The sequence below is a fragment of the Heterodontus francisci genome, chromosome 6 (assembly GCF_036365525.1).
Source record: "Heterodontus francisci isolate sHetFra1 chromosome 6, sHetFra1.hap1, whole genome shotgun sequence".
NCBI lineage: Eukaryota > Metazoa > Chordata > Chondrichthyes > Heterodontiformes > Heterodontidae > Heterodontus > Heterodontus francisci.
The window spans coordinates 16,138,139-16,166,135 of NC_090376.1; the positions used below are offsets into that span (position 1 = coordinate 16,138,139).

Sequence of the window (27,997 nt, forward strand, 5' to 3'; positions counted from 1 at the left end):
CTGGCCAGGCGCACCAGCCTCGCCATCAGCTACTGAGCGTTCTCTGTCCTGCCCTGAAAGCATCAATGTCTCCTCTACTTTGATCAGAATTGCGAAGTTGGCCACCCCGCCAATTGTCCGTGCCCCCTCTCGGGCATTCTGTGCCCTCTTCTCCTGTGGAGACACATGGCAATTAGTTCAGTCCCTTGACTTGAAGGAGCACCCACTCACCCCTTGTGCTGCATGCTGCATCTAGAACCAACGCCATTGAAGTGCAAGGTTGGCATACCTCTGGACCATTGTGCGTCTCAGATGTGCCCAGCATACGGCCCACGATAGGGCTGCAGCCATTCACTGCAGATGGATGGCTTTGACTTTGCAGCATCAACACCCAGTGACCTTCCCGTGTCAGTTAAAAGCTGCGATGACTGTGATATGCCCCTTGCCCTGGCAGAGCACAGAAAGCCATTGACCCGGTTGCGGCACTGCAGCCATGTCCTCCTCACTACCGCGGCTGCTGACCTCCTCCACAACCTCCAACCATGCCTTCTTGGTGACCTGGGGCGCCTCCTCCTTCTGTCTGCTGGGAAAAGGACCACCTGCCTTGCCTCAGCCGCCTGGAGGAGGACATGCGGGAAGTCTTCTGAGATCCTGGGTGCCACGTGGTTGCATTACTCTGCCATTGCCGCAAGCTTTCAGCACCTTCCTCTGGCTCTAGCCCCATCCCTGCCTACGCTCACCCTTTTCTGACATATATACTCCGCTGAGCTGCTAATTGGTTAGTGAGTGCTCGATAGGGGTGGCAGCGACTTTGGCACACGCTTCCACCTCCTGGACCACGGAGCCGCTGACATTGTAAAATTCCGGCCAGTGAGCTTGTATAAATCCTTACAGGCCTCAGTTAGAATATTTTGTGCGGTCCGGCAATATAGGAAGTATACTGAGTCTTTAGAGAGGCTACAACACAGAATCTCTAGGATTCTGCCTGGTACGGGGAAATATGAATTCAAATGGGATTTCTTTTTTTAAAAAGGGAACACAGATAACGAGGGGCTATGTTAAACAGTATGCGAGGGAGGAACAGGGTCAATAGAAGCAGAGTGTCTCCGTAGTTGATGGTTCAAGAAAGAGGAGCCAAAGATACCAGATTTAATGCAAGTTAGTTATTTCAAACCAAGAAGAGGAGAAACGTCTTCATAGAGAGAGTTGAGGTGCGATGGAATTCACCTTCAGGGTTAATGTTTGAGGCAGAAATTATGTCAACATTCAAGATTAGATTGAATAGGTGGATGGAGGAAACAAGATTGAAGAGATATGGAAACAAGGTGGGTGGCAGATAAATGCCAACGTGGACTAATTGGGTCACATGGTCCATTTCTGTGTTCTCACATCTATGTACTTCTCGTTCATACAAATGTCTATTATGCAGGTGATTCTGTAGTTTAAAATAAAATTAAACCTTTAAAGCATAAATTTAAAACAATTAAAGTAGTTAATATTCAAAGCTAGTGGCAGTTTGGTTCAGTTGGATCCTGTTTTTCGGAGTCAGAATGTTAAGTGTCCACGCCCCACTGTAGGCCTTGAGCACATTATCTAGGCTAATACTACCACACAGTACTGAGGGGGTGCAGAACTGTCAGAGGAGCTGTCTTTTGGATGAGCTATTATGATGGAATAGATTAGGTTTAAAAAAAAGAGCATGTCCACTAGTTTCTCAAAAAAGACTGAGATGAGGGACATTGAAGAATTGCATGGATGAAGGACAGAAATCAAGTTCAAAGAACAGTGGAAAATTCTGGGATACGTTGTTAGGTAAACGTTGGGAAACACAGGCCAATCCCTAAGCAAAAGAAGGTGCTCAAACTACTTACAAAATTAACTGGTACCACTGTGTCTAAGAAAATATCTCAAAAGGCAAAATCCTAAACTTGTAATTGGCTGTATAGCACTTTTGCATTTCACATGGTTGAGAAGAGTTCTCTTTCCAACTTACCATCTGATAATCAACACTCTTCTCCTCTACCTTGTGGTCTGCCAACAATGGCAAAATGCAAGTGGTATATATGTCCCACCACGAATTCAGAAAGTTTATAAACATCGAGTCTGAGGGGGACATATTTTCCTGTATAACACTCTTTGTCTCAGCACTGTACTTGTGATGCCATGGTTTTGTTGGTCCCAGGAAATGTACCACTTTTACAGTAGAGCCAAACCTATAACAGAAACAGAGTAAAGAGAGATTATGAAAATTAATAAAACACAGTCAACATTTCACACAAAGCATAAGAAGTTACAGTGGCCTCCAAGTGGGATGAGAGGGTTGTCCTACGATGAGGCTGAATAAATTGCACCTATACTCTCTGGAGTTTAGAAGAATGAGAGATGATCTCATTATAATGTACAGAATTCTGAAGGTGCTTTACAGGGTAGACATAGAGGTTGTTTTCCCTTGCTGGGCACACCCTCAGGATAAGGGGTCAATTATTTAGGATTGAGATGAGGAGAAACTTCTTCACGTAAAGGATTCTGAATCTTTGGAATTGTCTATCCCTGAGGCTTGCAAATGCTCCATCGTTGAGTATAATTAAGGCTGAGACACCGAATTTTGGTCTCTCAGAGAATCAAAGGATATAGGGGAGTGGGCAGGAAAGTGGAGTCGAGGCAAAAAAATCAGCCATGATTGTATTGAATGGCAGAGCTAGATTGAGGGGCCACATCGTCTACTGTTGCTCCTATTTCTTATGTTCTTATTATGATCAAACACAGGTGTATCATGAAGAATGCAGCCTTCTGTTGAGCCAAAGGGAGAACTATATTTGCAACGTCAGATAATAAAATGCTGATATTTAAATACTGATCAGTGGGCAACTCTTCATATTGAATAGAAAGCAGTGAGTTGATGGGAGGAAGCAGGGACGTCCTTTGGAATATTTTGCTGCAGGTTGTGCAGAAAGATACATGTGCAACAACTATGGATTATTGGCAGCAGCAGCACCACCACCACCACCAACATACAACTATATAGCAACTTTAAACGATAGCTTAAAGTCCCAAAGGCACTTCATAGGAGTGTAAATAAAATTCGATACCGGGCCACATAATATTAGGACAGGCTTGGTCAGGTGGTAGGTTTTAAGGAACATCTTGAAGGAGGAAAAAGAGAGGTAGAGAAGTGGAAAGGTTTAGGGAGGGAATTCCAGAGCTTAGAGCCCAGGGAGTTGAAGACATGGCTGCCAATGGAGCAGCAATTAAAACTGGAAGTGCATAAGAGGCCATAGTTGGAGGAGTGCAGAGATCTTTGAGGGTTGTGGGACTAGAAGGAGTTACAGAGATAGGGAAGGGTGAGGCCATGGAGGCATTTGTAAACAAGGTGATAATGTTAAGCTCAAGACATAGCCAGACTGGGAGCCAACGTGAGTCAACCACCACAAGAGCGATGAGTGATAAGGACTTGGTGCGAGTTAGGGTACAGGCAGTAGAATTTTGGATGAGGTCAAGTTTATGCAGGGTGAAAGGTGGGAGGCTGGTCAAGAGTGCGTTAGAATAGTCAAATCTAGAGTTCCAACAGCAGATACGCTGAGGCAGGGGCAGAATCGAGCGATGCTACAGAGCAGGAAGTAAGCGATCTTAGTGAGGGCAAGGATGTGTGTTTGGAAGTACATCTCGGGGTCAAATAGAACGCCAAGTTTGCAAATGGCTTGGTTCATCCTCAGACAGTGACCAGAGACAGTTTGTAGCTAACAAACCGAGTTTGTGGCAGGAACCAAAACAATGGCTTTGGTCTTCCCAATATTCAGTTGGAGGACATTTCTGCTCATCCAGATTTGGATGCCAGACAAACAATGTGCCAAAGGACAGCAGAGGGGTTGAGAGAGGTGGTGGTGAAGTACAGCTGGGTGCCATTGGTGAAGTTCCCTGGGACTTTTAACTACCTTGGACATCCAGACCCTTGTTTTTGGATGATGCCACTAAAGGTGCCTCACATCGATAAGAAATAGGAGAGGGCCAAGGATAAAACTTCAGGTACTCCAGAAGTGACTGTGCCTGGATAGTTAAGAATGGAAAGAGGCAATCCTACCCAGCTAGACAATGGATGAGACACATTGGGGATAGTGTGGGAAGAAGGCATTGAAGTGGATGATCAGCCATGATCATATTGAATGGCAAAGCAGGCTCGATGGGTTGAATGACCTAATCCTGTTGCTATGTTCCATGGAGGATGATGGTGTGGTCAAACGTGCCAAAGCCTACAGGCAGTTCGAGAAAGATGAGAAGGTATAATTTACTGTGGTGACACAAGATGTTATTTGTGACTTTGATGAGGGCCATTACAGTGCTGTGCAGAAACCTGATTGGAGGAGTTCAAATGTAGACTTGCAGGAAAGATGGGAATGGATTTGGGAAATGACAACACATAAGGACTTTGCAGAGGAAAGGGAGGTTGAGGATGGCACGTTAAGTAGGAGTTATTTTTAGAAAAGGAGTCAGAAGATAACAGCAGACTTGCTGGGAAAGGAGACAGTATTTCAGGAGACGGAACGGTTATCAATATCAACATGGGGCAAGGAAGGGAGGTTGGCTATTCAGCAGTTTGGTGGGAATAGGGTCAAGGGAGCAGCTGAGTCTCTTGGACAAGATGAGGTCAGAAAAGGCATGATAGATGATGGGATGAACTAGAAAGGATGACCGTTCAGGCCTAGGGCAAGGACAAACATTAGGGGATGTTTGGCCCAGTGGGCTGGGGTTGGGGGGGGCATGAGGGAAGAAAAATTAATCTTAGGGACAAAATAATCCATATGCTCCTCGCACTTTTTGGAGCTGTAAGTGGAGGAAGAATGGAGAGTGTTTCAGAAGTTGACTTGTAGTGAAGAGAAGCCGAGGGTTACCTTTGCATTCCAGTATGATTCTGGAATAGTGAGCAGTTTTGGCCGGGGAGAACAGGACCCAATAGCGCTTTGTGTGGTCCAGCAAGATCTGGCTGCCATACCTGTTCAAGTCTGCCTTCTTTGGACATAAGGCAGTGGAGATGAAGACCATACCAGGGCGAGAGAGAGTAATAGTTTCAGCAGGGACGAAGGCATCAACAATGGAGGCGAGGGTGCGATTGGTTGGTAGCTGCAGAAACATCAAGATGAATGGGAAGGCCAAAGGCGAGACAGTTGGGAATTTGAAAGTGCTGTTGTAAGTGAACTAGGAAAGAGTTTGTTTCCAGGGGCAGACACAGAAGAAAGCAGACTGTAGAGGGGGCAGGTGGACATGAGCAGAGAAGAATACAATAAAATTGATCAGCAATGGCCTGATCAGTAATTGACATGCTGGGAGTAGAAAGGCCACGCAAGATGGCAAGGTCAAGGTGGCAGCCTTGAAAATGGTTAGGGGAGTTTATATAGAGGGAGAGATTAAAGGGAGGATAAAGGAGCAACGAACTTGAGAGACAAGGCATGAGGACTGAGGGAGTGCTGCAGTCACAGTTGCCATCTTTTGGATGAGGTATTAAACTAAGAGTTTGCTCTTTCAGGTGGATGTAAAAGATCCAAATGGCAGTATTCAAAGAAGAGCAGGGGAATTCTCCTCAATGTTCTGGCCAATATTTATCCCTCAAGCAACACATAACAAAACAGATTTGGGGATTTTGTTGTGTACAAATTGGCTGCTACATTTCCTACATTGAAACAATGATGACATTTCAAAAGTAGTTAATTGGCTGGAAAGCACTTTGAGATGTCCTGGAAGTTGTGAAAGGCGCTATATAAATGCAAGTCCTTCTTTCTTGTAATTGGCCTAGCAGGGATTTATAGCTCAAGTTACATTATGTTGCTGATATCAACTCAGGTTCATGATTTTTAAGGATTAATGTCATCAAGATGACAAAGTATGCTGGACGAGAGTGAGTGGGTGAGGGAGGCAGATGTAGTGCCACCGAAACAAAGAGGGGATTGGCATTAGCCCACTTGAGAGTTAATGAGCTCACCACTGAGACAGTTACCCATGCTAATCTGGTTCAATGGGCTACTTGTTATCTCATTTCACAATGGGGAAGAAACTGTATTCTTGTATACGCAGCATGGGGTTGCCCACTAGGGATCAACTCTTTGGAGAGCAGTGTTTGGTTTAATTGGCAGATTTACTGTCCAACCCCCAGATTAGGGCAAGAGTCCAAGATCATAGCCAAATTTCCTGTCCAGGGAGCCAAAGGACAAAAAAAAAAGACATATTTGTAGATAAGGTCTGCTGAGAAATGTAGGTAAAGCTTGGCCCAGTCTAAATATTTGTTCTCAGGATGTTGGCGATGCTGTCAAGACTACATTTATTGTTCATCCCCTAAATGCCCTCAGGGCATTAAGAGTCAACCATGTAGTGTGGGTCTGGAGTCTCATGTAGACCAGACTGAGTAAGTATGGCAGATTCCCTTCCCTGAAGGACATTAGTGAGCAAGTCAGCTTTTTGACAACAATCTAGCAGCTTTGATTTTTTTTTAATCTGGTGCCAACCAAGAAACCACCAGATTTTAATTAATTCAATTTCCCAACTTGCCAAGGCAGGATTTGAACTTTCAACCTCCAGATTGCTCATGCACAATCATAAGCACAACCTTTATTCCATTAACAGGAGCAGATAATTTCTTGAGACCCGCATACCAACTGGGGGAGGGGGGGGGGGGGGGGGAAAAGGGAAAGGATGAGGAAGTGTTTAAAAAAAATATATATGATGGGTCTATTGGCAAATTGCTGAATGGGGAAGATATCAGAGAGGTAGTTCTCACACTTCCTGGAAACAGAGAGAAAAGAACAAAGGAACACGTGTCTGGTTATGTCTGCTGGAAGGAGTCAAGCCAGTGACAAAAAGCTTCCTCATCTTATGTTCAAAAGAATCTGAAGACAAACCAGGGAAATTAAGGGAGCTTATTATGAGGGGAATGTGACGTATTATTTTTCTAGTTCACAAGGAGAGATCTGAATCTAGTTGCATTAAGGAGATTATAAACAGTACCCTATTTACTATCTGTAAAATAAAGCAGCTTAACAATTCATATCTGGCCTCATCTCACTAGTGCTGCCAGTACAGATGACAAAGGAGTGTTGTTGTTACAGCGCCAGGTTAAATGATCATAAGGTTAGATACAGGGTCCAGATTGTTTGCAGCTTCAAACACACATTATGCAGCTCAACAAGACTGCCATGGCAAACAAGAATTAAGCTAGAAATGTCGCCTTGCTTAAAATAACAATAGATAAAACCATGCTTACTGTTTGAAGGCAGGGAGGTAGCTGTATATGGCAATGCCACTGAGGTTGTAGATGAATGGTAGGTGCTTGTGGATATCCTTTGTAGACCAGCCACTGAAGAAACTATTCAACAAACCTTGGTCTCCTCCTAATGTACAGAACAATGAAAAATACATCAAAATTGCCACAGTAGCAAACAGTCAGGCAAAAAGAAATACATTTCTGGAATCTTTCTCACCATCCAAAGCCCCAAACACTCCTTCCAAGTGAAACAGCGATTTACTTGTACTTTTTTCAACTTAGTCTACTGTATTCTCTGTTCACAATGCAGTCTGCTCTACATTGGGGAGACCAATCGCAGATTAGGCAACTGCTTTGCGTAACACCTCCATTCAGTCCGCAAGCTTCCGGTCGCCTGTAATTGTAATTCTCCACCTTGCTCCCACTTGGGCTTTTGACCGAGCTATTGGTCAGCTGATCTAATATCTCCTTCTGAGACTCAGTGTCGTCAACTTTCGACTGGGCACTTTACAGCCCTCCAGACTTACTGAGTTCAACAATTTTAGATGGTAACCTCTTCGCCCATTTTGTTTCCTTTTTCTTTCCTAGTTTTGGCTTTTCGCTCTCTCGCTTTTTTAAAAAAAACTGTCAGATGGCAGCTGCATCATTCTGCCATTTACGCCTCTGGACACATCTTTTGTTTCTTCACTTGTCCCATTACCACTCCCTTTGGCCTTGCACAATGAAACCCTTTTGTCATTTAATCTCTCCTGCCCGCCACCCTGTCACAGACCTTCCCTTTTGCTGTCATTCCCACCCTCCCCCCTTTCACTTGCTCAAAACCTACTACATTTCTAGCTTTTCCCAGTTCTGATAAAAGGTCAGCAACCTGAAACCTTAACTCTGTTTCTCTCTCCACAGATGTTGCCATGCTGATTACTTCCGACATTTTTTCTGTTTCCATTTTGAAATCACGTTGCTAAGCCAGCCTAAAGACATTGCACAAAGTCAACAATTTAAACAGTAAACTGGCCGTCTCTCTCAGACCAGAGGTGAAAGCAGTGGCCACTTTCAGACAGAAGCAGAATAGGGGAGGTTTCGTCCTGCATCCAGCAGCCAATGTTTGTTGCCAAAACAGTGACCCTAGGCTGTGCCATTCCTCACTCTAATCCACCAAATAAATCTGAACAGCTAAAAATCATTAATACTAGGATTTAATTCTAAGACAAAAAGCAACTTCACGTTCCATTAGTGCGAACAGCCAGAAACACAAGTTGCAATGGCAACATACCGATTATTTTCTCTGCAGGACTAGTGGTGACAGGTAGAAACAGCACACCAATAGTCTATTTCTAGGACAGCAGATCTGTGATATAAAGACATTATGGCCCAGATCTTGTGATCAGCGAGAAGGAACGGGTGTTTGCCGTCCACTTCACAACGGCTGACCTCAAAGGCTTTGTGGGCTTTAGAGTGCAGACTTGTTTAATCCAGCGCTTGATCCAACACAGCATCTGTGTGCAGATCATAAAACAGTGAGGCTCTTCAACCAGAGTGAAGAATCTTCACTGACCCACGCAGAGTCTAAATCAAGAAGCATAAAGCAGGAAATATAAATTAGATTTAAATGGCATATAGAAAGTGAAGTAAGAATTGAGGAAGATGGGATTAAGGGAGAGAGATAAAAGAGACACAGACAGAAGTAGTAAAACAAATATATACTTTTAAAATCTCCAACACTAATTTTTTTTGAAGGAATGAGACTCCATACCTGTAACATTAATTTTTCAGGGCCACAGAGGTATTGGCAGTCCTCCTGAATGCCCTACATTTTTAAGCCATTTTTTCAAAAGGAAAGAATCACAGAATTGTTACAGCACAGGAGGTTGTCATTTGGCCCATCGCGTCTGCACCAGCTCTCCAAAAGAGCAATTTACCTAGTGTCACTCCACTGCCTTCTCCCCATAGCCCTGCACATTCTTCCTTTTCAGAAGACAATCTCGAATGCCTCAATTGAAACTGCTTCCAGTGCACTCTTAAGCAGTGCATTCCAGATCCTAACCACTCACAGCGTGAAAAAGTTTTTCATGTTGCCATTGTTTCTTTTGCCAATTACTTTAAATCTGTGCCCTCTTGTTCTCGATCCTTCCACCAATGGGAACAGTTTTTCCCTATCTACTCTGTCCAGACATCCACATGATTTTCAATACCTCTCAAATCTCATCCGAGCCTTCTCGTATCCAAGGAAAAACAGTCCCAACTGCTCCAATTGGTCTTCATAACTGAACTTCCTCATCCCTGGAACCATTTGTGAATCTTTTCTACTCTCTTTCTTGTGCCTTCACATCTTTCCTAAAGTGTGACACCCAGAACTGGACACAATATTTCAGGTGAGGACGAATTAGTGTTCTATACAAGCTTAACATAACTTGCTTGCTCTTGTACTCTATGCTATTAATAAAGCCCAGGATACTGTTTGCTCTATTAACCACTCTCTCAACCTGTCCTGCCACCTTCAATGACCTATGCGCATATATTTCCAGGTCCCTCTGCTCCTGCACCTCCCTTAGAGTTGTATCCTTTATTTTATATTGTCTCTCCATGTTCTTCCTATCAAAATGAATCACTTCACATTTCTCCGCATCGAACTCATCTGCCACTTGTCCGCCCATTCCACCAACGTGTCCATGTCCTTTTGAAGTTCTACACCGTCTTCCTCACAGTTCACAATTGTTCCAAGTTTCGTAACATCTGCAAATTTTGAAATTGTGCCCTGTATACCAAGGTCTAGGGCATTAATATACATCAGGAAGAGCAAGAGTCCCAACACTGACCCCTGGGGAACTCTATTACAAACCTCCCTCCAGCCTGAAAAACATCCATTAACCACAACTGTTTGTTTCCTGTCACGCAGACAATTCCACATCCATGTTGCTACTGTCCCTTTTATTCCATGAGCTAGAACTTTGCTCAAGTCTGTTGTGCGGCACTTTATCAAACACTTTTTGAAAGTCCATGTACACCACATCAACGGCATTGCCCTCAACCCTCTGTTACTTCATTAAAAAAAACTCCAGCAAGTTAGTTAAACAGAATTTGCCCTTCACAAAACCATGCTAGCATTCCTTAATTATCCCACATTTGCCCAAGTGACTATTAATTTTGTCCTGAATTATTGCTTCCAGAAGCATCCCCATCACTGAGGCTAAACAGACTGGCCAGAACCGCGACAGGGTTCCCCTTGCCCTCACTTTCCACCCCACCAGCCTCCACATCCAAGGGATCTTCCTCTGCCATTTCCGCCACATCCAGCATGATGCCACTACCAAATGCATCTTTCCCTGCCCTCCCATGTCAGCATTCCAAAGGGATCATTCCCTCAGTGACACCCTGGTCCACTCCTCCATTACCCGCAACACACATCAGATTCACTAATGTCCTTTAGGGAAGGAAATCAACTGTCCTTACCTGGTCTGGCCTACATGTGACTCCAGACCCACAGCAATGTGGTTAACTCTTACATGCCCTCTGAAATGGCCTAGCAAGCCACTCAGTTGTACCTAACCGCTACGAAGTCAATGAAAAGGAATGAAACCGGACAGACCACCCGGCATTGACCTAGACACTGGAAACGACAACGGCAAACCCAGCCCTGTCGACCCTGCAAAGTCCTCCTTACTAACATCTGGGGGCATGTGCCAAAGTTGGGAGAGCTGTCCCACAGACTAGTCAAGCAACAGCCCGACATAGTCATACTCACGGAATCATATCTTACAAACAATGTCCCAGACACTGCAATCACTATCCCTGGGTATGTCACAGAAGAGGCCCTTCAGCCCATCGAGTCTGCACCGATGCATTAAAGACACCTGACCTGTCTACCTAATTCCATTTGCCAGCACTTGGCCCATAGCCTTGAATGTCATGACTTGCCAAGTGCTCATCCAGGTACCTTTTAAAGGATGTGAGGCAACCCGCCTCTACCACCCTCCCAGACAGTGCATTCCAGACCGTCACCACCCTCTGGGTAAAAAAGTTCTTCCTCAAATCCCCCTTAAACCTCCTGCCCCTCACCTTAAACTCATTTCCCCTCGTAACTGACCCTCCCTATCCACCCTGTCCATGCCCCTCATAATCTTGTACACCTCAATCAGGTCACCCCTCAGTGTTCTCTGCTCCAGCGAAAACAACCCAAGCCTATCCAACCTCTCTTCATAGCTTAAATGTTCCATCCCAGGCAACATCCTGGTGAATCGCCTCTGCACCTCCTCCAGTGCAATCACATCCTTCCTAGAATGTGGCGACCAGAATTGCACACAGTACTCCAGCTGTGGCCTTACCAAAGTTCTATACAACTCCAACATGACCTCCCTGCTTTTGTAATCTATGCCTCGATTGATAAAGGCAAGTGTCCCATATGTCTTTTTCACCACCCTATTAACCTGCCCTTCTGCCTTCAGAGATCTATGGACAACACGCCAAGGTCTCTTTCTTCCTCAGAACTTCCCAGTGTCAGGCCACTGGCAGGACAAACCCAGCAGAGGTGGCGGGATAGCGGTCTACAGTAGGGAGGGAGTTGCCCTGGGAGTCCTCAAAATCGACTCCGGACCCCATGAAGTCTCATGGCATCAGGTCAAACATGGGCAAGGTAACCTCCTACTGATTACCACCTACCGCCCTCCCTCAGCTGATGAGTCAGTACTCCTCCATGTTGAACAACACTTGGAGGAAGCACTGAAGGTGGCAAGGGCACAAAATGTACTCTGGGTGGGGGACTTCAATGTCCATCACCAAGAGTGGCTCAGTAGCACCACTACTGACCGAGCTGGCCGAGTCCTAAAGGACGTAGCTGCTAGACTGGGTCTGCGGCAGGTGGTGGGGGAACCAACAAGAGGGAAAAACATACTTGACCTCGTCCTCACCAATCTGCCTGCCACAGATGCTTCTGTCCATGACTGTATTGGTCAGAGTGACCACCACACAGTACTTGTGGAGATGAAGTGCCGCCTTCACATTGAGGATACCGTCCATCGTGTTGTGTGGCACTATCACCGTGCTAAATGGGATAGATTTCGAACAGATCTCGCAATGCAAAATTGGGCATCCATGAGGCGCTGTGAGCCAACAGCAGGAGCAGAATTGTACTCAACCACAATCTGTAACATCATGGCCTGGCATATCCCCCACTCTACCATTACCATCAAGCCAGGACACAACCCTGGTTCAAAGAAGAGTGCAGAAGGGCATGCCAGGAGCAGCACCAGGCATACCTCAAAATGAGGTGTCAAACTGGTGAAGCTACAACCCAGGACTACTTGCATGCCAAACTGCAGAAGCAGCATGCCATAGACAGAGCTAAGCGATCCCATAACCAACGGATCAGATCTAAGCTCTGCAGTCCTGCCACATCCAGTCATGAATGGTGGTGGACCATTTAACAACTAACTGGAGGAGCTGGCTCCACAAATATCCCCATCCTCAATGATGGGGAAGCCCAGCACATCAGTGTGAAAGATAAGGCTGAAGCATTTGCAACAATCTTCAGCCAGAAGTGCCAAGTTGATGATCCATCTCGGCCCCCTCCTGAAGTCCCCAGCATTACAGATGCCAGACCTCAGCCAATTCGATTCACTCCGCGTGATATCAAGAAACGACTGAAGGCACTGGATACTGCAAAGGCTATGGGTCCTGACAATATTCCGGCAATAGTACTGAAGACCTGTGCTCCAGAACTTGCCGCGCCCCTAGCCAAGCTGTTCCAGTATAGCTACAACACCGGCATCTACCCTGCAATGTGGAAAATTGCCCAGGTATGTCCTGTACACAAAAAGCAGGACAAGTCCAATCCAGCCAATTTCCGCCCCATCAGTCTACTTTCAATCATCAGTAAAGTGATGGAAGGTGTCATCAACAGTGCCATCAAGCAGCACTTGCTTAGCAATAACCTGCTCACTGATGCTCAGTTTGGGTTCCGCCAGGACCACTCAGCTCCTGAATTCATTACAGCCTTGGTTCAAACATGGACAAAAGAGCTAAACTCAAGAGGTGAGAGTGACTGCCCTTGATATCAAGGCAGCATTTGACTGAGTATGGCATCAAGGAGCCCTAGCAAAACTGGAGTCAATGGGAATCAGGGGAAAAACTCTCTGCTGGTTGGAGTCATACCTAGCTCAAAGGAAGATGGCTGTAGTTGTTGGAAGTCAATCAACTGAGCTCCAGGACATCACTGCAGGAGTTCCTCAGGGTAGTGTCCTAGGCCCAACCATCTTCAGCTGCTTCATCAATGACCTTCCTTCAAACATAAGGTCAGAAGTGGGGATGTTCGCTGATGATTGCACAATGTTCCGCACCAGTCGCAACTCCTCAGATACTTAAGCAGTCCGTGTAGAAATGCAGCAAGACCTGGACAATATCCAGGCTTGGGCTGATAAGTGGCAAGTAACATTTGTGCCACACAAGTGCCAGGCAATGACCATCTCCAACAAGAGAGAATCTAACCATCTCCCCTTGACATTCAATGGTATTACCATCGCTGAATCCCCCACTATCAACATCCTAGGGGCTACCATTGACCATAGACTGAACTGGAGTAGCCATATAAATACCGTGGCTACAAGAGCCAGAGGCTAGGAATCCTGCGGCGAGTAATTCACCTCCCGACTCCCCAAAGCCTGTCCACCATCTACAAGGCACAAGTCAGGAGTGTGATGGAATACTCTCCACTTGCCTGGATGGGGGCAGCTCCAACAAGACTTGAGAAGTTCGACACCATCCAGAACAAAGCAGCCCGCTTGATTGGCACCCCATCTACAAACATTCACTCCCTCCACCACCGACGCACAGTGGCAGCAGTGTGTACCATCTACAAGATGCACTGCAGCAATGCACCAAGGCTCCTTCGACAGCACCTTCCAAACCCGCGACCTCTACCACCTAGAAGGACAAGAGCAGCAGATGCATGGGAACACCACCACCTGCAAGTTCCCCTCCAAGTCACACACCATCCTGACTTGGAACTATATTACCGTTCCTTCACTGTCGCTGGGTCAAAATCCTGGAACTCCCTTCCTAACAGCACTGTGGGTATACCTACCTCACATGGACTGCAGCGGTTCAAGAAGGCAGCTCACCACCACCTTCTCAAGGGCAATTAGGGATGGGCAATAAATGCTGGCATAGCCAGTGACGCCCACATCCCATGAATGAATTTTTTAAAAACCTCGCCCTCTTCCCATGGTACCTTCCCATGCAATCGCAGGAGGTGTAATAGATGCACTTTTACCTCCTCTCTCCTCACTATCCAAGCCCAGACACTCCTTTCAGGTGAAGCAGCAATTTTCTTGTATTTCTTTTAATTTAGCATACTGTATTCGCTGCTCGCAATGTGGTCACCTCTACGTTGGGGAGACCAAATGCAGATTGGGTGACCACTTGGCGAAACATCTCTGCTCAGTCTGTGAACATGACCCTGAGCTTCCGGTTGCTTTCCATTTCAACACACCAGCCCCCACCCTGCTCTAATGCCCACTTATCTGTCCTGGGCTTGCTGCAGTGTTCCAGTGAACATCAACGCAAGCTCGAAGAACAGCATCTCATTTACCGATTAGGCACGCTACAGCCTGCCGGACTGAACATGGAGTTCAATAATTTCAGAGCATGGTGGGGCCCCCTTTTTATTTTCAGTTTTTTTTTTTTATTTTTTTTATTTTTATTTTATTTTAGTTTGCTTCATCATTCATCTTTCTTACCATGTGCCTGCCCACTCTTTTTTTCATGTTTGCGCTTTGGGCCAGGGCTGTTCATTTTTCTGTTCATTAACACCCTCTCGCACTAACTCTTTGTCTTTCAACACACCATTGACATACCGTTTGCCTTTGCACCATGACCTTCTGGTCAGTTATTCTCTGTGACTCTGTCCTATCAACACCTTTACTTTTGTTATCGCTTGTCCCACCCCCACTTTATTTGCTTAAAACCTATTACATTTCTAACCATTGTCAGTTCTGTTGAAGGGTCACTGAGCTGAAACATTAACTCTGCTTCTCTCACCGCAGATGCTGCCAGACCTGCTGAGTATTTCCAGAATTTCTTGTTTTTATTTCAGATTTCCAGCATCTGCAGTATTTTGCTTTTATTAAACAGACTGGCCTGTTGTTGCTGGGCTTATCCATACACCCAAGAAAGTCTTGCATTTAATAAGTGCCTTTCATGACCAACAGACATCGCAAAATGCTTTGCAGCCAATGAAGTACTTTTTAAAAAAAAAAGTATAGTCAAGGTTGTAATGTAGGAAACATGGCAGCCAATTTGTACACAGCAAGCTCCCACAAACAGCAATATGATAATGAGTAGATATTCTGTTTTTGTGATGCTAATTGAGGGGACAATATTGGCAGGACACCAGGGAGAACTCCCTTGCTCTTCTCCAAAATAGCGCCACAGAATCTTTTACATCTGCCTGAGGGGGTAAATGGGACCTTGGTTTAAAGTCACACCTAAAAGATGTAACCTCCAACAGTTCTGCACTCGCTCAGTACTGCACTGGAGTGCCAGCTTTGATTTTTGAGGTCTAATCCTGGAGTGGGACTTAAACACACCACTTTCTGACTCAGAGGTAAGAGTGCTACCGAGTCACTGCTGACACACAGTGAGCAAGTAGCAAGCAAGTACAGCAAGTTCATACCATAGCATTGATTTCCATGCAAATTCTCTCAGCAAGGACTGCAAATTCCTAGCCTGTGGAGGAGTAAGGCATCTCCGACAGTAATTTCCGGATTTCCGTGTTTAAATGCACACGCACAGATGTTATCTAGTTTACCCTGTGATAATGGTGATCGCACTTAGCCTCAGTTATTCTCATCGCAAAATCCGGCCCAATTACTTTCAGGACTGCAGTCATCTCTCTTCGCATCCCTGTCCCTTTTAACAGCAATAAAATCTGTACGAGCGAGACTGAACTAGACTGGAATTAGACCTACCATCAAAACTACCCTTCTCAGCTGCAAACTGTAGTAACTGATTGTAGGTTTCAATGGAAGGCCTGTATACGAACACCCCAGTATTGAAGCAATCTGGCCAGCCAGGATCAGGGGCAGCAGAGAGTTCTTCTCTTTCAAAGAGATCATCAATATTACTACACACCTATAAAATAACATTAAAAAAAAAGAGGCTCTGAGGTAGATATTCCAGTTTAGATGGTTAAAAGTGACATACTTGCAATTATGCAGTGCAATTACCCCAGTGGTTTAAACATGTTCCCGTAAAATACATTAAAATGATCAAAATAATTCATGTCTTCAGTTGAGAGACTAAGGAATGTTAGTTGTAAGCGGGGCAGACAGTTAGCGGACATCACATCTCTGCTGTGTTTCCTAGGACCTGAGTACTTGGACCCCTACCGCCTTGAGACTTTCCGAAGCAGATATTCCCCTGCTCCATGACTGGAGAAAAATCAATGATTCCAACATGCAGGGAAAAGGGAAAAAGAAAGCAGCTACCTCATAAGTTTGCCCGATTACGTCCCGCCTGTATCTTATGTTGACCCAGCTTAGCTATTCTAACAAGGTGAGAGGGGCGATCCCAGCACCCATCCGTCCCACCTCAACTCCATTTAGCAACGATCGCTTGGCACTCCAGCCAAAGCTGGGAGCTACAGCCTGTCTTTGGGACCCACCTTCAATGACTGGGAAAGGCCAAAGATATTAGGCCAAATGTGAGATCTTCGATTCACACTCTGCAGCCTCTCCAGAACATCTGTAAAGTAATCAGGGCCATCCAACTGTTAACCTCCAGCAGCCGCCTAAAGGGCCTGATCTCAGAGGACTGCAGCTGTGCTCAAATCTATTCTCATTCCCCATACACATGGCCTGCATGTGGATTTCCCAGAGCCATTGAAAGACCCTAACCTCAGGTGCACTGCACCTGGGGCAATGGGGAAGAGGAAAGAATATAGAGAGAAACATTAGGGCGGCACAGTGGCGCAGTGGTTAGCACCGCAGCCTCACAGCTCCAGCGACCCGGGTTCAATTCTGGGTACTGCCTGTGTGGAGTTTGCAAGTTCTCCCTGTGTCTGCGTGGGTTTCCTCCGGGTGCTCCGGTTTCCTCCCACATGCCAAAGACTTGCAGGTTGATAGGTAAAATTGGCCATTAGCAATTGCCCCTAGTATAGGTAGGTGGTAGGGAAATATAGGGACAGGTGGGGATGTGGTAGGAATATGGAATTAGTGTAGGATTAGTATAAATAGGTGGTTGATGGTCGGCACAGACTCGGTGGGCCGAAGGGCCTGTTTCAGTGCTGTATCTCTAAACTAAACTAAACTAAACTCTTATGATCCACATTCCTTTAAAATACAGCTTTTCACCTGACCACTCAATATTTATTCTCTCCTTTCTCATCAATGTTGATGTCCTGCATGTGGGCCTTACCCTAGCTTCTCAATTTGAGCACCAATATGCAGTGTACATGTCATGCATATTTTAACTTCTTTCCCATCCTGTCCACAATTAATAGACAGATATATTTCTTAATGCCAAAGGGATCAAGAGATATGGGGAGAAAGTGGGAACGGGGTACTGAATTAGATGATCAGCCATGATCTTTTTTGAATGGCGGAGCAGGCCCGAAGGGCCGAATGGCCTGCCCCTGCTCCTATTTTCTCTGTTTCTATTATCACGAGTTCTCTTTCATCTCACCCTGTGCACCCCAACTTCACACTAAGAGAGAATCAAACTCACCAAAGTATCAGCATCCATGAACACACACTTTGAATACTGAATGAGGCACCAGCAGTGTATTTTGGTAAACGTTACACCGAGTTCCGGTCTCGTCAACAGGGCCAAGTGGGCAGAGTCGCCACTGTCCAGTACATTAACCTCTACGACCTCGTCAAATAGACGTTCAAGGACACGCCTGGATTTTGTACAAGGAGAAAGCAAAAGGAGTCAGTGAACGTCGGCATTGCCATAGATCAATGCAAACAAATATTGACTTGGAATTGGAATGAGCAAGAGGGTCAAAAGATAAAAACTTCAGAACAGATTGTTAACCTTCAGGGAGAGGCAGATGTTTCAACAGAGTGCAATTCTTTTCAACAAAGAGCATGAGTACCTTCTGCTCACCATGAAACAAACGTAAGCTCTTCTACCTTATAGTACAGAAAGTTTGTCCATTACTGTAATGACCCAACTTTTCAGGGTTCCCTATACTGACACCATTACAATATGGCTTCAATAATTTAGGTTACTATGCAACTGGAAGCAGTTCTATAGGATGACATGAAAGTTAGCACTTCAAACTGAGCTGGGCCCCAACTGGAGGTACCTAGCCTGAAGTGTTAGAATCTATTACGCAATGTTACTAAGCTCCTGCCAACTCTTGGCACATCTGGATCAGCATCTGCGCCAGCCTTAGGCGTCAATTTCTAGTCCACTTCATGCGTTTTTTTTTCTTCTTGATGCGCTTAAAAGCACACATTTTATTCTTCCCCTGTAAGTTCATCAAAATCAGTCTGCACATTTTCTTTGTAGGGATGTGGAATCAGAAGTACCTCCCATCAAAATTGATGAGTTGGTTTGCATTTATGTAGCTTGACTATATGCTACAATGTGTCAGGAAATATAAACATTGAAATATACAGCTATTGTGCATTACTTTAATGGGGGCAGGGGGGTGCTGTTCTGCATTCTTAGAATTGAAGATAGTAGCATATGTAATTTGGAGGTGGGCAGGGGAAATGGGAGGTGGGAGTGGCAAGTATAATTCAAAATATAATTAGATTAACTCTCCCTTCATACATCTAAAGGATTGGGTTTGACGGGTGAAATAGCCAACTCAGCCCTGGCCTTTTTTTTTTAAAAAAGAGAAAGGCTACGGCACGGAAACAAGATGGCCAGAGAAGGGGGGAAAAAAAGATAATACGTGGCATTGTAATATGGCATCTATTGTACGCGTGAATACCATCAGAAACTCATTAAACACTGTAGAAATGTGTAATGTACAAGATATTTCCAGTTCAAAGATGAAAACTTTCAGTTCAATAAGGAAGTCAAGTTCTCTGGTGGCTTAGTGGACGTGACGTGGCACTGTGCAAAGAGCTAACTATCTTTCAAAAAAAGGTTATCCTTCTCTAATTTGGTTTCTGTTGCAGTTTGCCTTCGAGAGAGCCCCCTATTAATTTCCCCTAGTGTGTTAATCTTTCCAAAGGGACTTGGCATTCAATTCATTATGTTCCATTACACACACAATGCAGGGGCGTTGCAGTTGAGCAGATGTAACAAATAAAACAAGTGTATACACACAAATGAAGAAACGAGAAGCAGTTCAGCACTGAGCTGAACAATGGTACGATGATTGATGAGTGAAAATTGGTCTCACATTGATTTAATAAAATGGAGCCTTACCTCATATTACTGGAGACCTGTGGTGTAAATAGAGCAACAATCCGTCTAGTGGTCTTGTGATTCCTCAGAGATTGGCAGAGTACCAGAGCACCCTGGCAGTAGACGTCATTGGTAGCCAGAGTCACAAATGCCTGGTCTGTTACTACTAGGATAGAGAGAGAGCAAAGACAAACTAAATAACTTTTCTGCACAAGATGCATCTAATAACAGGCCTAGGTTAGGAAGTGAGGGGTGAGGGAACAAAAGTTCCAGCTCTACGTTCTGATCAAGGGTCATACCTGTAAGCATAGCTCCCTCAAAGAAAACTGTAAATGCTGTAAGTATAAAGCAGGTCCATCAGTATCTTAAGAGAAATAGCTGGACATAGGTTCTTCTTCAAGCAAAACATTTACTTATCTTTTTCCCTCCCCCAGATGTTGACAAAGCTGGTGAGTATTTCCAGCATTTTCCATGTTTTATTAATTTCCACCATTTACAAATTACTAACCAAGATCCAGGATAGAAAACATTTAAGAAAAATCATGCAACAGCTCATAAAACAGCTCCTTGGATTACGACAAGTTTAACACAAATGATTGACGCCTTTTACATTGGCTTCCTCAGACGTTTAGACGACACTATTAGGGTGAAGTTATGCTACACTTACAGGTTTGCCACCTGCCTGTGAGCAGATGCGTAATAGTAAAGTAGCCCAGTGCTATTAAGGGAAAGCTAGATACGTACACAAGGCAGGAAGGAATAGAAGGGATTTGCTGCTGGGGTTCATAGAACCATAGATTAGTACAGCATAGAAGGAAGCCATTCAGCCCATTGAGTCCATGCCAGCTGTTTTGTTATTCGTTCATGGGATGTGTACGTCACTGGCTAGACCAGCATTTATTATCCATGTAATTGCCCTTTAATCGCACATACAGTTTGATACAACTGAATAGCTTGCTAGGCCACTTCAGAGGGAAGTTGCCACATTGCTGTGGGTCAGGGAGTCACATGTAGGCCTGACCAGGTAAGGACAGCAGATTTCCTTCTCTAAAAGAACATTAGTAAACCAGATGGGTTTTTCTGGCAATCCGGTAGTTTCATGGTCACCATTGCTAATACTAACATTTTTTTAATTCCAGATTTTGATTAATTAACTGCCGTGGTGGGATTTGAACTCATGTCTCCAAATCGGTAGTCTAGGCTTCTGGATTACTAGTCCAGTAACATAGCAACTAGGCTACCATACCCCTGTTGGATGAAGTAAAGTGGGAGCTGGTTTGTGTGGAGCATAAACACAGACCACTTGGGTCGAATGGGCTATTCCTATGCTGCATAATTCTATGCAAGGCCAGTTATAACACCTTTCAGCTCTGATGCAATATATAAAAAAAGGTTCCAGGACATGCAAACAACACTGGCTTTTTTGATGCCCCTCCCCCCACAATGGTCATATGAAATGGCTTAAAACGGTTTCATTTTTCAGAGAAGGCAATGGATTACAGAAGAACAACTGGTCTCTCCATGGGGAAAACAAACAGCAATTTGCTTCCAGCATTCCTGATGTCGACAACTATTCTGATCTACACCAAGCTCCTAGCAGACTAATTTATACCATACCCATGCACTGGAAAACACTGAACAATCAAGAACAAACGCAGACAATGCTGGAAACAATTCATCTTGTGAGGCAGCATCTGGGGATGGTCGGGGGAGGGCGGGTAAAGAAGAGAAAAAACGTTAAGAGTTAATGTTTCAGGCTGAACCATCTACAAGATGCACTGTGACAAGGCCGCAAGACTCTTTCGACAGCACCTTCCAAAACCGCAATCTTTACCAGCTAAAAGGACAAGGGCGGCAGGCGCAAGGGAACACGACCACCTGCAAGTTACCCTCCAAGCCGCACGTCATCCCGACTTGGAACTATATCGCCGTTCCTTCACTGTCACTGGATTATAAACCTGGAACTCCTTTCCTGACAGCACTGTGGATCCATCTACACTACATGCACTGCAGCAGTTCAAGGCAGCGGCTCACCACCACCTTTGCCAGGGCAATTAGGGATAGGCAACAAAGCTCATATCCCATGAACGAATAAAATAAAACTCTTCATCAGAACTGGATGTCGGAAGATTTATACCTGAAATACACTTGTTCCTTTCTCCACAAATACCGCTTCACCTGCAGAGTGTTTCCAGTATTTTCTGTTGCTGATTTTCAATTTTCCCCTCAAAGAGTTACAGTAGTGTAGTGGTTATCTTACTAGACTAGTAATCCAGAGGCCTGGATTCATGACTCAAAGACACAAGTTCAAATTTCACCATTTTAAGAATTTGAATTCCATTTTTAAAAAGCTGGAATCAGTAAAAGTGACAAAGCTGTAAGATTGCCATAAAAACCCAATTGGTTCGCTAACGTACTTTAGGGAAGGAAGCCTACTATTCTTACCTGGCCTGGCCTATATATGACTTAACTGTCCTCTTTAGTGGCCTAGCAAGCTATTCAGCTTTACCAAATTGCTGCCAGTGGTTCAAGGTGGCCCACCCCCACCTTCTCAAGCAATAAATGTTGAGTTTGCTGGGTGACGTCCACATCCCAGGAATGCATTTTTTTTTTTTAATCCTTGCGTTATGCCTCCTGGTTCCACGAAGCTAGAAATAATCAAACGTTAGACTTGGAAAGGCTGGAGTTGTTTGTTGATTTTCATACAGCTTGCCATGCTGCCTGGTAAGGACTGCCTGTAGACTGGCGTCATGTTGTGTCACATGACTTTCCAGTGCAGCAGTGAATGCGGCTTCCTGGAGCACACTTACCCATAACAGTTAATCCTAGCTAATTAATTCCTAGCTCTTTACAGATAATATAACAATATATAACATCCTGCATTAAATGTAGAGTAACACAGAGTTTTGCATCAGTAAGTAGAAACTACTGCACATTGACATAAAAGAGACAGTTGAAGTACAAATTGTTCAGATGAGAGAAGGTCACAGCCACTTAGCGATTCAATCTATGTCAAAGTTTGTGTGACTAGTTGGAGATTCTATTCCATTATAGCCGATTTAAGTGCTGGAGAGGTTCAGAGCTGTTTAAAATTACCAGAAGGATTGCCACATTGAAAAATTTTAACCCATAAAAAAGTACAGATTTTATTGAAGTCCTGCAGGAAGACTGCAACCGGTCAACCATTTCATTTAAAAAAAGATTAAATTCTCAAATGCGACAGCCATAACTTATATTTTATAAGTACTTTTACTGTAATAAAATGTCCCAAAGTGTAAATGAAAGTAAGTGCAAAACAAAAGAGTACTTGTATATCATTTTGCATCACCTCATGATAACCCAAAACACTTCACAAGCTAATGAATTACTTTATTTTCAAGAGTAGTTGTTGTTGTAACGTAGGTAAATGCAGAAGCCGACTTGTACACAAAGTTCCACAAACAGCAATGAGATAAATGACCAATTAAACTGTTTGGTGGTGTTGGTTGAGGTAAGTGTTGGCCAGGACATTAGGAGAACTTTCCTGCTCTTAATGCCACTTGAGGTGGCAGACAGGAGCTATTTAATGTCTCATCCAAAGAACGGCACCTCAGACCAGTACAGTACTCCCTCAGTACTGCAACGTAGTGTCAACCTGGATCAAGGACGCGCACATGCACATGTTTCAGTAGGGCCAAGCCAGCTGAACGCTCTGTCAATGATGGAGAAGCAGAAAGAGTGGGTTGCGGAAAAAAAAACACATCAGAGATCAGAATCATAGGACTGAAAGGTGCAGCAGGAATGTTGAATTGAAAGGGTTTCGAAAAGTCGGGTGGAGTAAAGCTGAGGGATTTGAAGAGGACTTTTTTAAACCTCTGTGCAGTATTTTTGAGGATGTAACTAGTAGAATAGATAAGGGAGAACCAGTGGATGTGGTGTATTTGGATTTTCAGAAAGCTTTTGATAAGGTCCCACATAAAAGAGGTTAGTGTGCAAAATTAATGCACATGGGATTGGGGGATATACTGGCATGGATTGAGAATTGGTTGCCAGACAGAAAACAGAGAGTAGGAATAAACCGGTCTTTTTCCGGGTGGCAGGCAGCGACTAGTGGGGTACCACAGAGATCAGTGCTTGGGCCCCAACTATTCACAATATATATTAATGACTTGTGTGAGGGAACTAAATGTAACACTTCCAAGTTTGCAGGCGACACGAAGCTGGGGGGGAAAGTGAGCTGTGAGGAGGATGCAAAGAGGTTCCAATGTGATTTGGACAAGTTGGGCGAGTGGGCAAACGCATGGCAGATGCAGTATAACGTGGATAAACGTGAGGTTATCCACTTTGGTTGTAAAAACAGAAAGGCAGATTATCTGAATAGTGATAGATTGCGAAAGGGGGAGGTGCAATGAGACCTGGGGTGTCCTTGTACACCAGTCACTGAAAGCAAGCATTCAGGTGCAGCAAGCAATTAGGAAGGTGAATGGTATGTTGGCCTTCATGGCAAGAGGATTTGAGTACAGGAGCAAGGATCTCTTACTGCAGTTATACAGGGCCTTGGTGAGACCACATCTGGAGTATTGTGTGCAGTTTTGGTCTCCTTACCTGAGAGACGATGTTCTTGCCATGGAGGGAGTGCAAAGAAGATTTACTAGGCTGATTCCTGGGATGGCAGGATTGATGTATGAGGAGAGATTGGGTCAACTAGGCCCATATTCACTAGAGTTTAGAGGAATGAGAGGGGACCTCATAGAAACCAATAAAATTCTAACAGAACTAGACAGGCTAGATGCAGGGAGGATGTTCGCAATGGCTGGGGAGTCCAGAACCAGGGGTCACAGTCTCAGGATACAGGGTATGCAATTTAGAACCGAGATGAGGAGAAATTTCTTCACTGAGGGTAGTGAACCTCTGGAATTCTCTACCGCAGAAGGAAGTGGAGGCCAAATCATTAAATATATTCAAGGAGGAGATAGATATATTTCTTAATGCCAAAGGGATCAAGGGATATGGGGAGAAAGTGAGAACAGGGTACTGAATTAGACGATCAGCCGTGATCTTTTCTGAATGGCGGAGCAGGCCCAAAGGGCCGAATGGTCTACTCCTGCTCCTATTTTCTATGTGACACAGAATCAATACAGGGTGGCAAGAACATGGGCACAGGGAGAAGAGGTGCTGGCTGTAAGCATCCTTATGGAGCTAGATTGTGCAACCTCGCTCCAGTTCCAAGAGGGCATGAGTCCTCAGAAGACGTCTCCCTAATCTGCCAATCTCACTGCATAAAACGTCACACGGATGCATCAGGTGGTGTTTGACTGAGGTTAGAGTGTTCCTGGGACAGAGTCGAACACTTCACTTGGCATCTATACTTGACCCCTGCACTTCCACATGTTTGAGTTACAACACCAACTCCTCACTGGCTTGCAAGCATTTCAAATCAGCCAAAACCTGCTTACAGATTGATTAAGAGTTGTACTTATATTGAGAACAAAAGAAAAGCCACGGTATTGTTTTATAAAAACAGTCCACTTTTAGGGAAGGAGGATAAAAACAGCAATGCTGGACAACTATCACAAGGTTCTTGGTCTCAACACCCATTCCTCTCTTTCCCTGCTTTGCCTCTTCTCTCCCCAATGCCTGCAAAACATACTGGTCTGCTCACTCTTCTAAACATGATACAGCCGAACAAGTGCTCTCTTCGCCATTCCTTGCTTATTTTAAGACATTTTTTACCGTTCCCTTGCTCCTGTCAAATGTCCTGGCTGTATGACTGCACGTGCCATACATCTTAGAATCTTAAAGCACCAAGGCAGGCCATTTGGCCCATCATGCCTGTGCAGGCTCTTTGAAAGAGCTATCCAATTAGGCCCACTCCCTGGCCCTTTTCCCATAGACCTACAACCTAAAATATTTATCCAATTTCTTTTTGAAAGTTACTACCAAATCTGTTTCCATCACCCTTTCAGGCAACGCATTCCAGATCAGAACTCTGCATTAAATAAATTCTCATCTCAACTCCAGCTCTTTTGCCAATTGTCTTAAACCTGCATCCTCTGGTTATAGAACCTTCTGCTAGTGCAAACAGTTTCTCCTCATTAAACAAATCCCTTCATAATTTTGAACATCTTCATTAAATCTCCTGTTAACCTTTTCTGCTCGATGGAGAACAACCCGAACTTCACTAATCTTTCCACGTAACTGGATTCAGTTATCCCTGGCACCATTCTAATAAATCTTCTCTGCACATGACTTGATCTGGGTAGTATAAATTTGGAGTCACAGACCGCTGTAAAATCGGCCAGCAGTAGAATCCAGCCAAATCAATAACTGTTAATATTTCTCGAACACACTAGAGAAACATTGGAGAGGTTAAAATGTAGCTCTTGCGATCCCAGGACCACGGCACTACAGCCAGTCAGGGTAAACATGCAGCACTTATGTTGAATTTTTCTTGCCTCTGTGGGAGGTTGGTGAGGGCGAGGGGCAGGGCGTAAACAACAGATCATCTGGAGGCCCACCGCCAAGGGCAGAACTCAGAGTGTGACTCTGGCTATTGTAAGTGGATGCCTCCGTCCACCCAAATGTTTCCAAGCAGTGCAAGAAACTATAGCAACATCATGTGCACACCTCAGCCTGGTTTGGCACTAGTTCAGTTGCTGCTTTGTAATCATTTGAAACCACAGTGCAGAATCTTGGGCTTTCTTAAAACAACTGTTAATAACACATTTTGAAATCCTTGCTATTCTTAAAGAGGCAGGTTTTAACACCCTAAAGTTGCTTCGGAAATGATTCAGATTGTAGATAACAATTGAACAATTTGTACCAAAACGTTTTAAAAAAAAAGTGGGGGGAAATAACTTTCGTCAGGATTAAATCACAAATTAAATTCACAGGAGCCTATTTTGAAATGCAATCTTGTCGTGTTCAAGGGAATGCCAGAAGCCAATCACAATGTATCTGCAATAATGATCCTTCAAAAGCTTCTCAGTGAAGCAGCCACTGAACTGGTCTAAAATGTGAGAAAGTTAGTTAATCCACCTGTGGAATGCACCATTAAGTACAGAATGGCTTAACGTCAAAAAAAGGAATTCCTGATTGAGTCACTAGGTACCGTAAGCCCTTGTGATCAGCGTGAGGGAGTATCAGAAAAATATTTATAGTTGGAATGGACCTCCAAGTATTCAAGAGGAGGATGTGAGCTTGGAGATGATCATAGAGAGGGTGAACAATTGTCAAATAACTAAGGACCTCGACAGGAGGCAGAAAACAATATTGAAATAAAAGACTTGCATTTATATAGCGCCTTTCACAACAAGACGCCTGAAGCGCATTACAGCCAATGAAGTACTTCTGAAGTGTTGTAATGTAGGAAATGTGGCAGACAATTTATGAACAGCAAGATCCCACAACCAGCAATGCAATAACGACCAGATAATAATTTTGTCATGTTGAATGAGGGAATAATACTGGCCAGAATACCGTGGATAACTCCCCTGCTCTTCTTTGAAATAATGTCTCAGAATCTTTTACATCCACCTGAGGGGGTAAGTGAGCCCTCAGGTTAACATCTCATTTGAAAGTCGGCACCTCAGACACTGAAGCACTCCCCCTGGATTGTCAGCCTAGATTTCGTGCTCAAGCCCTGGAGTGGGACTTGAACATAGCGGAACTTGAAGGGCAAAGGTAAGCCACAAATCTCATTGTAAACTATCAGCCAGGACACAAAGTAAATTATCGAAAGCTGACACAGTTTGTACCAAGTAAGTTATCGGAAGCTAGAAATAGCATATACAAGATCATGGGTAAGAGAACACTGTAGAGAAACAGTTTCACAGGCTAAACATTGTGTCTCGATGCCTACCGCTCATGTTTAAATATGGAACTGGCATATCAGAGGGTGGAACACAAACCAGTGGCCACCAACCCACAATCACTACCCCCCACCCCCCCACCAGCTGCTTGGGAAAATGTTCTCATAAGCACATCAGTAAAGGCTGGCGGTCCGTGCACAACTCTCCTTGCACATGTTCTGCAGCTAGTCTGTGGTTTTCATCATGATCTGTGCATGTGCCCACACAGTGATTGCTCTCGGAAAGAACAAATGACAATTTAGCATCCATTCCAATAAATGTGAGCATTAATTCATAAAACACACTATAATCTTTTCAGAGGAAGTCAAGCAATTGCTCTCCAGCTGCGATCGGTTATGTAATCGCTTTCAATTGTTTCACAGTAGTTCCAGTAAGTTGTCCTTTTCAAGTCTTTTGTCCTTGTACAGCAATATGACCCACACAGATCAACAATCACCCTTTCAGTAAAGAGTTTATTGGATTCAAATTAATGTTGTGCTACACTGCATACATGATTAAATATGTACTAGCTTTAAGAGACTAAAGAGAAACTAAAATATTTATTTAACTTCACAAGAACCATTAA

General features: G+C 44.3%; 1 protein-coding gene across 14 annotated transcripts in view; it reads right to left on the bottom strand.

The window, feature by feature from the left end:
• gyg2 (glycogenin 2) overlaps positions 1 to 27,997 on the bottom strand; it is a 95,467-nt gene that overhangs the window by 44,487 nt on the left and 22,983 nt on the right. For all 14 annotated transcript variants that reach the window (XM_068033156.1, XM_068033152.1, XM_068033160.1 and 11 more), the window contains exons 2-6: positions 19,604 to 19,748; positions 17,939 to 18,113; positions 16,183 to 16,345; positions 7,226 to 7,352; positions 1,973 to 2,192 (exon numbers count right to left, since the gene is read on the bottom strand). In XM_068033156.1, the coding sequence (XP_067889257.1) occupies positions 1,973 to 2,192; positions 7,226 to 7,352; positions 16,183 to 16,345; positions 17,939 to 18,113; positions 19,604 to 19,748 (830 nt within the window). The remainder of the gene's footprint in view (positions 1 to 1,972; positions 2,193 to 7,225; positions 7,353 to 16,182; positions 16,346 to 17,938; positions 18,114 to 19,603; positions 19,749 to 27,997) is intronic.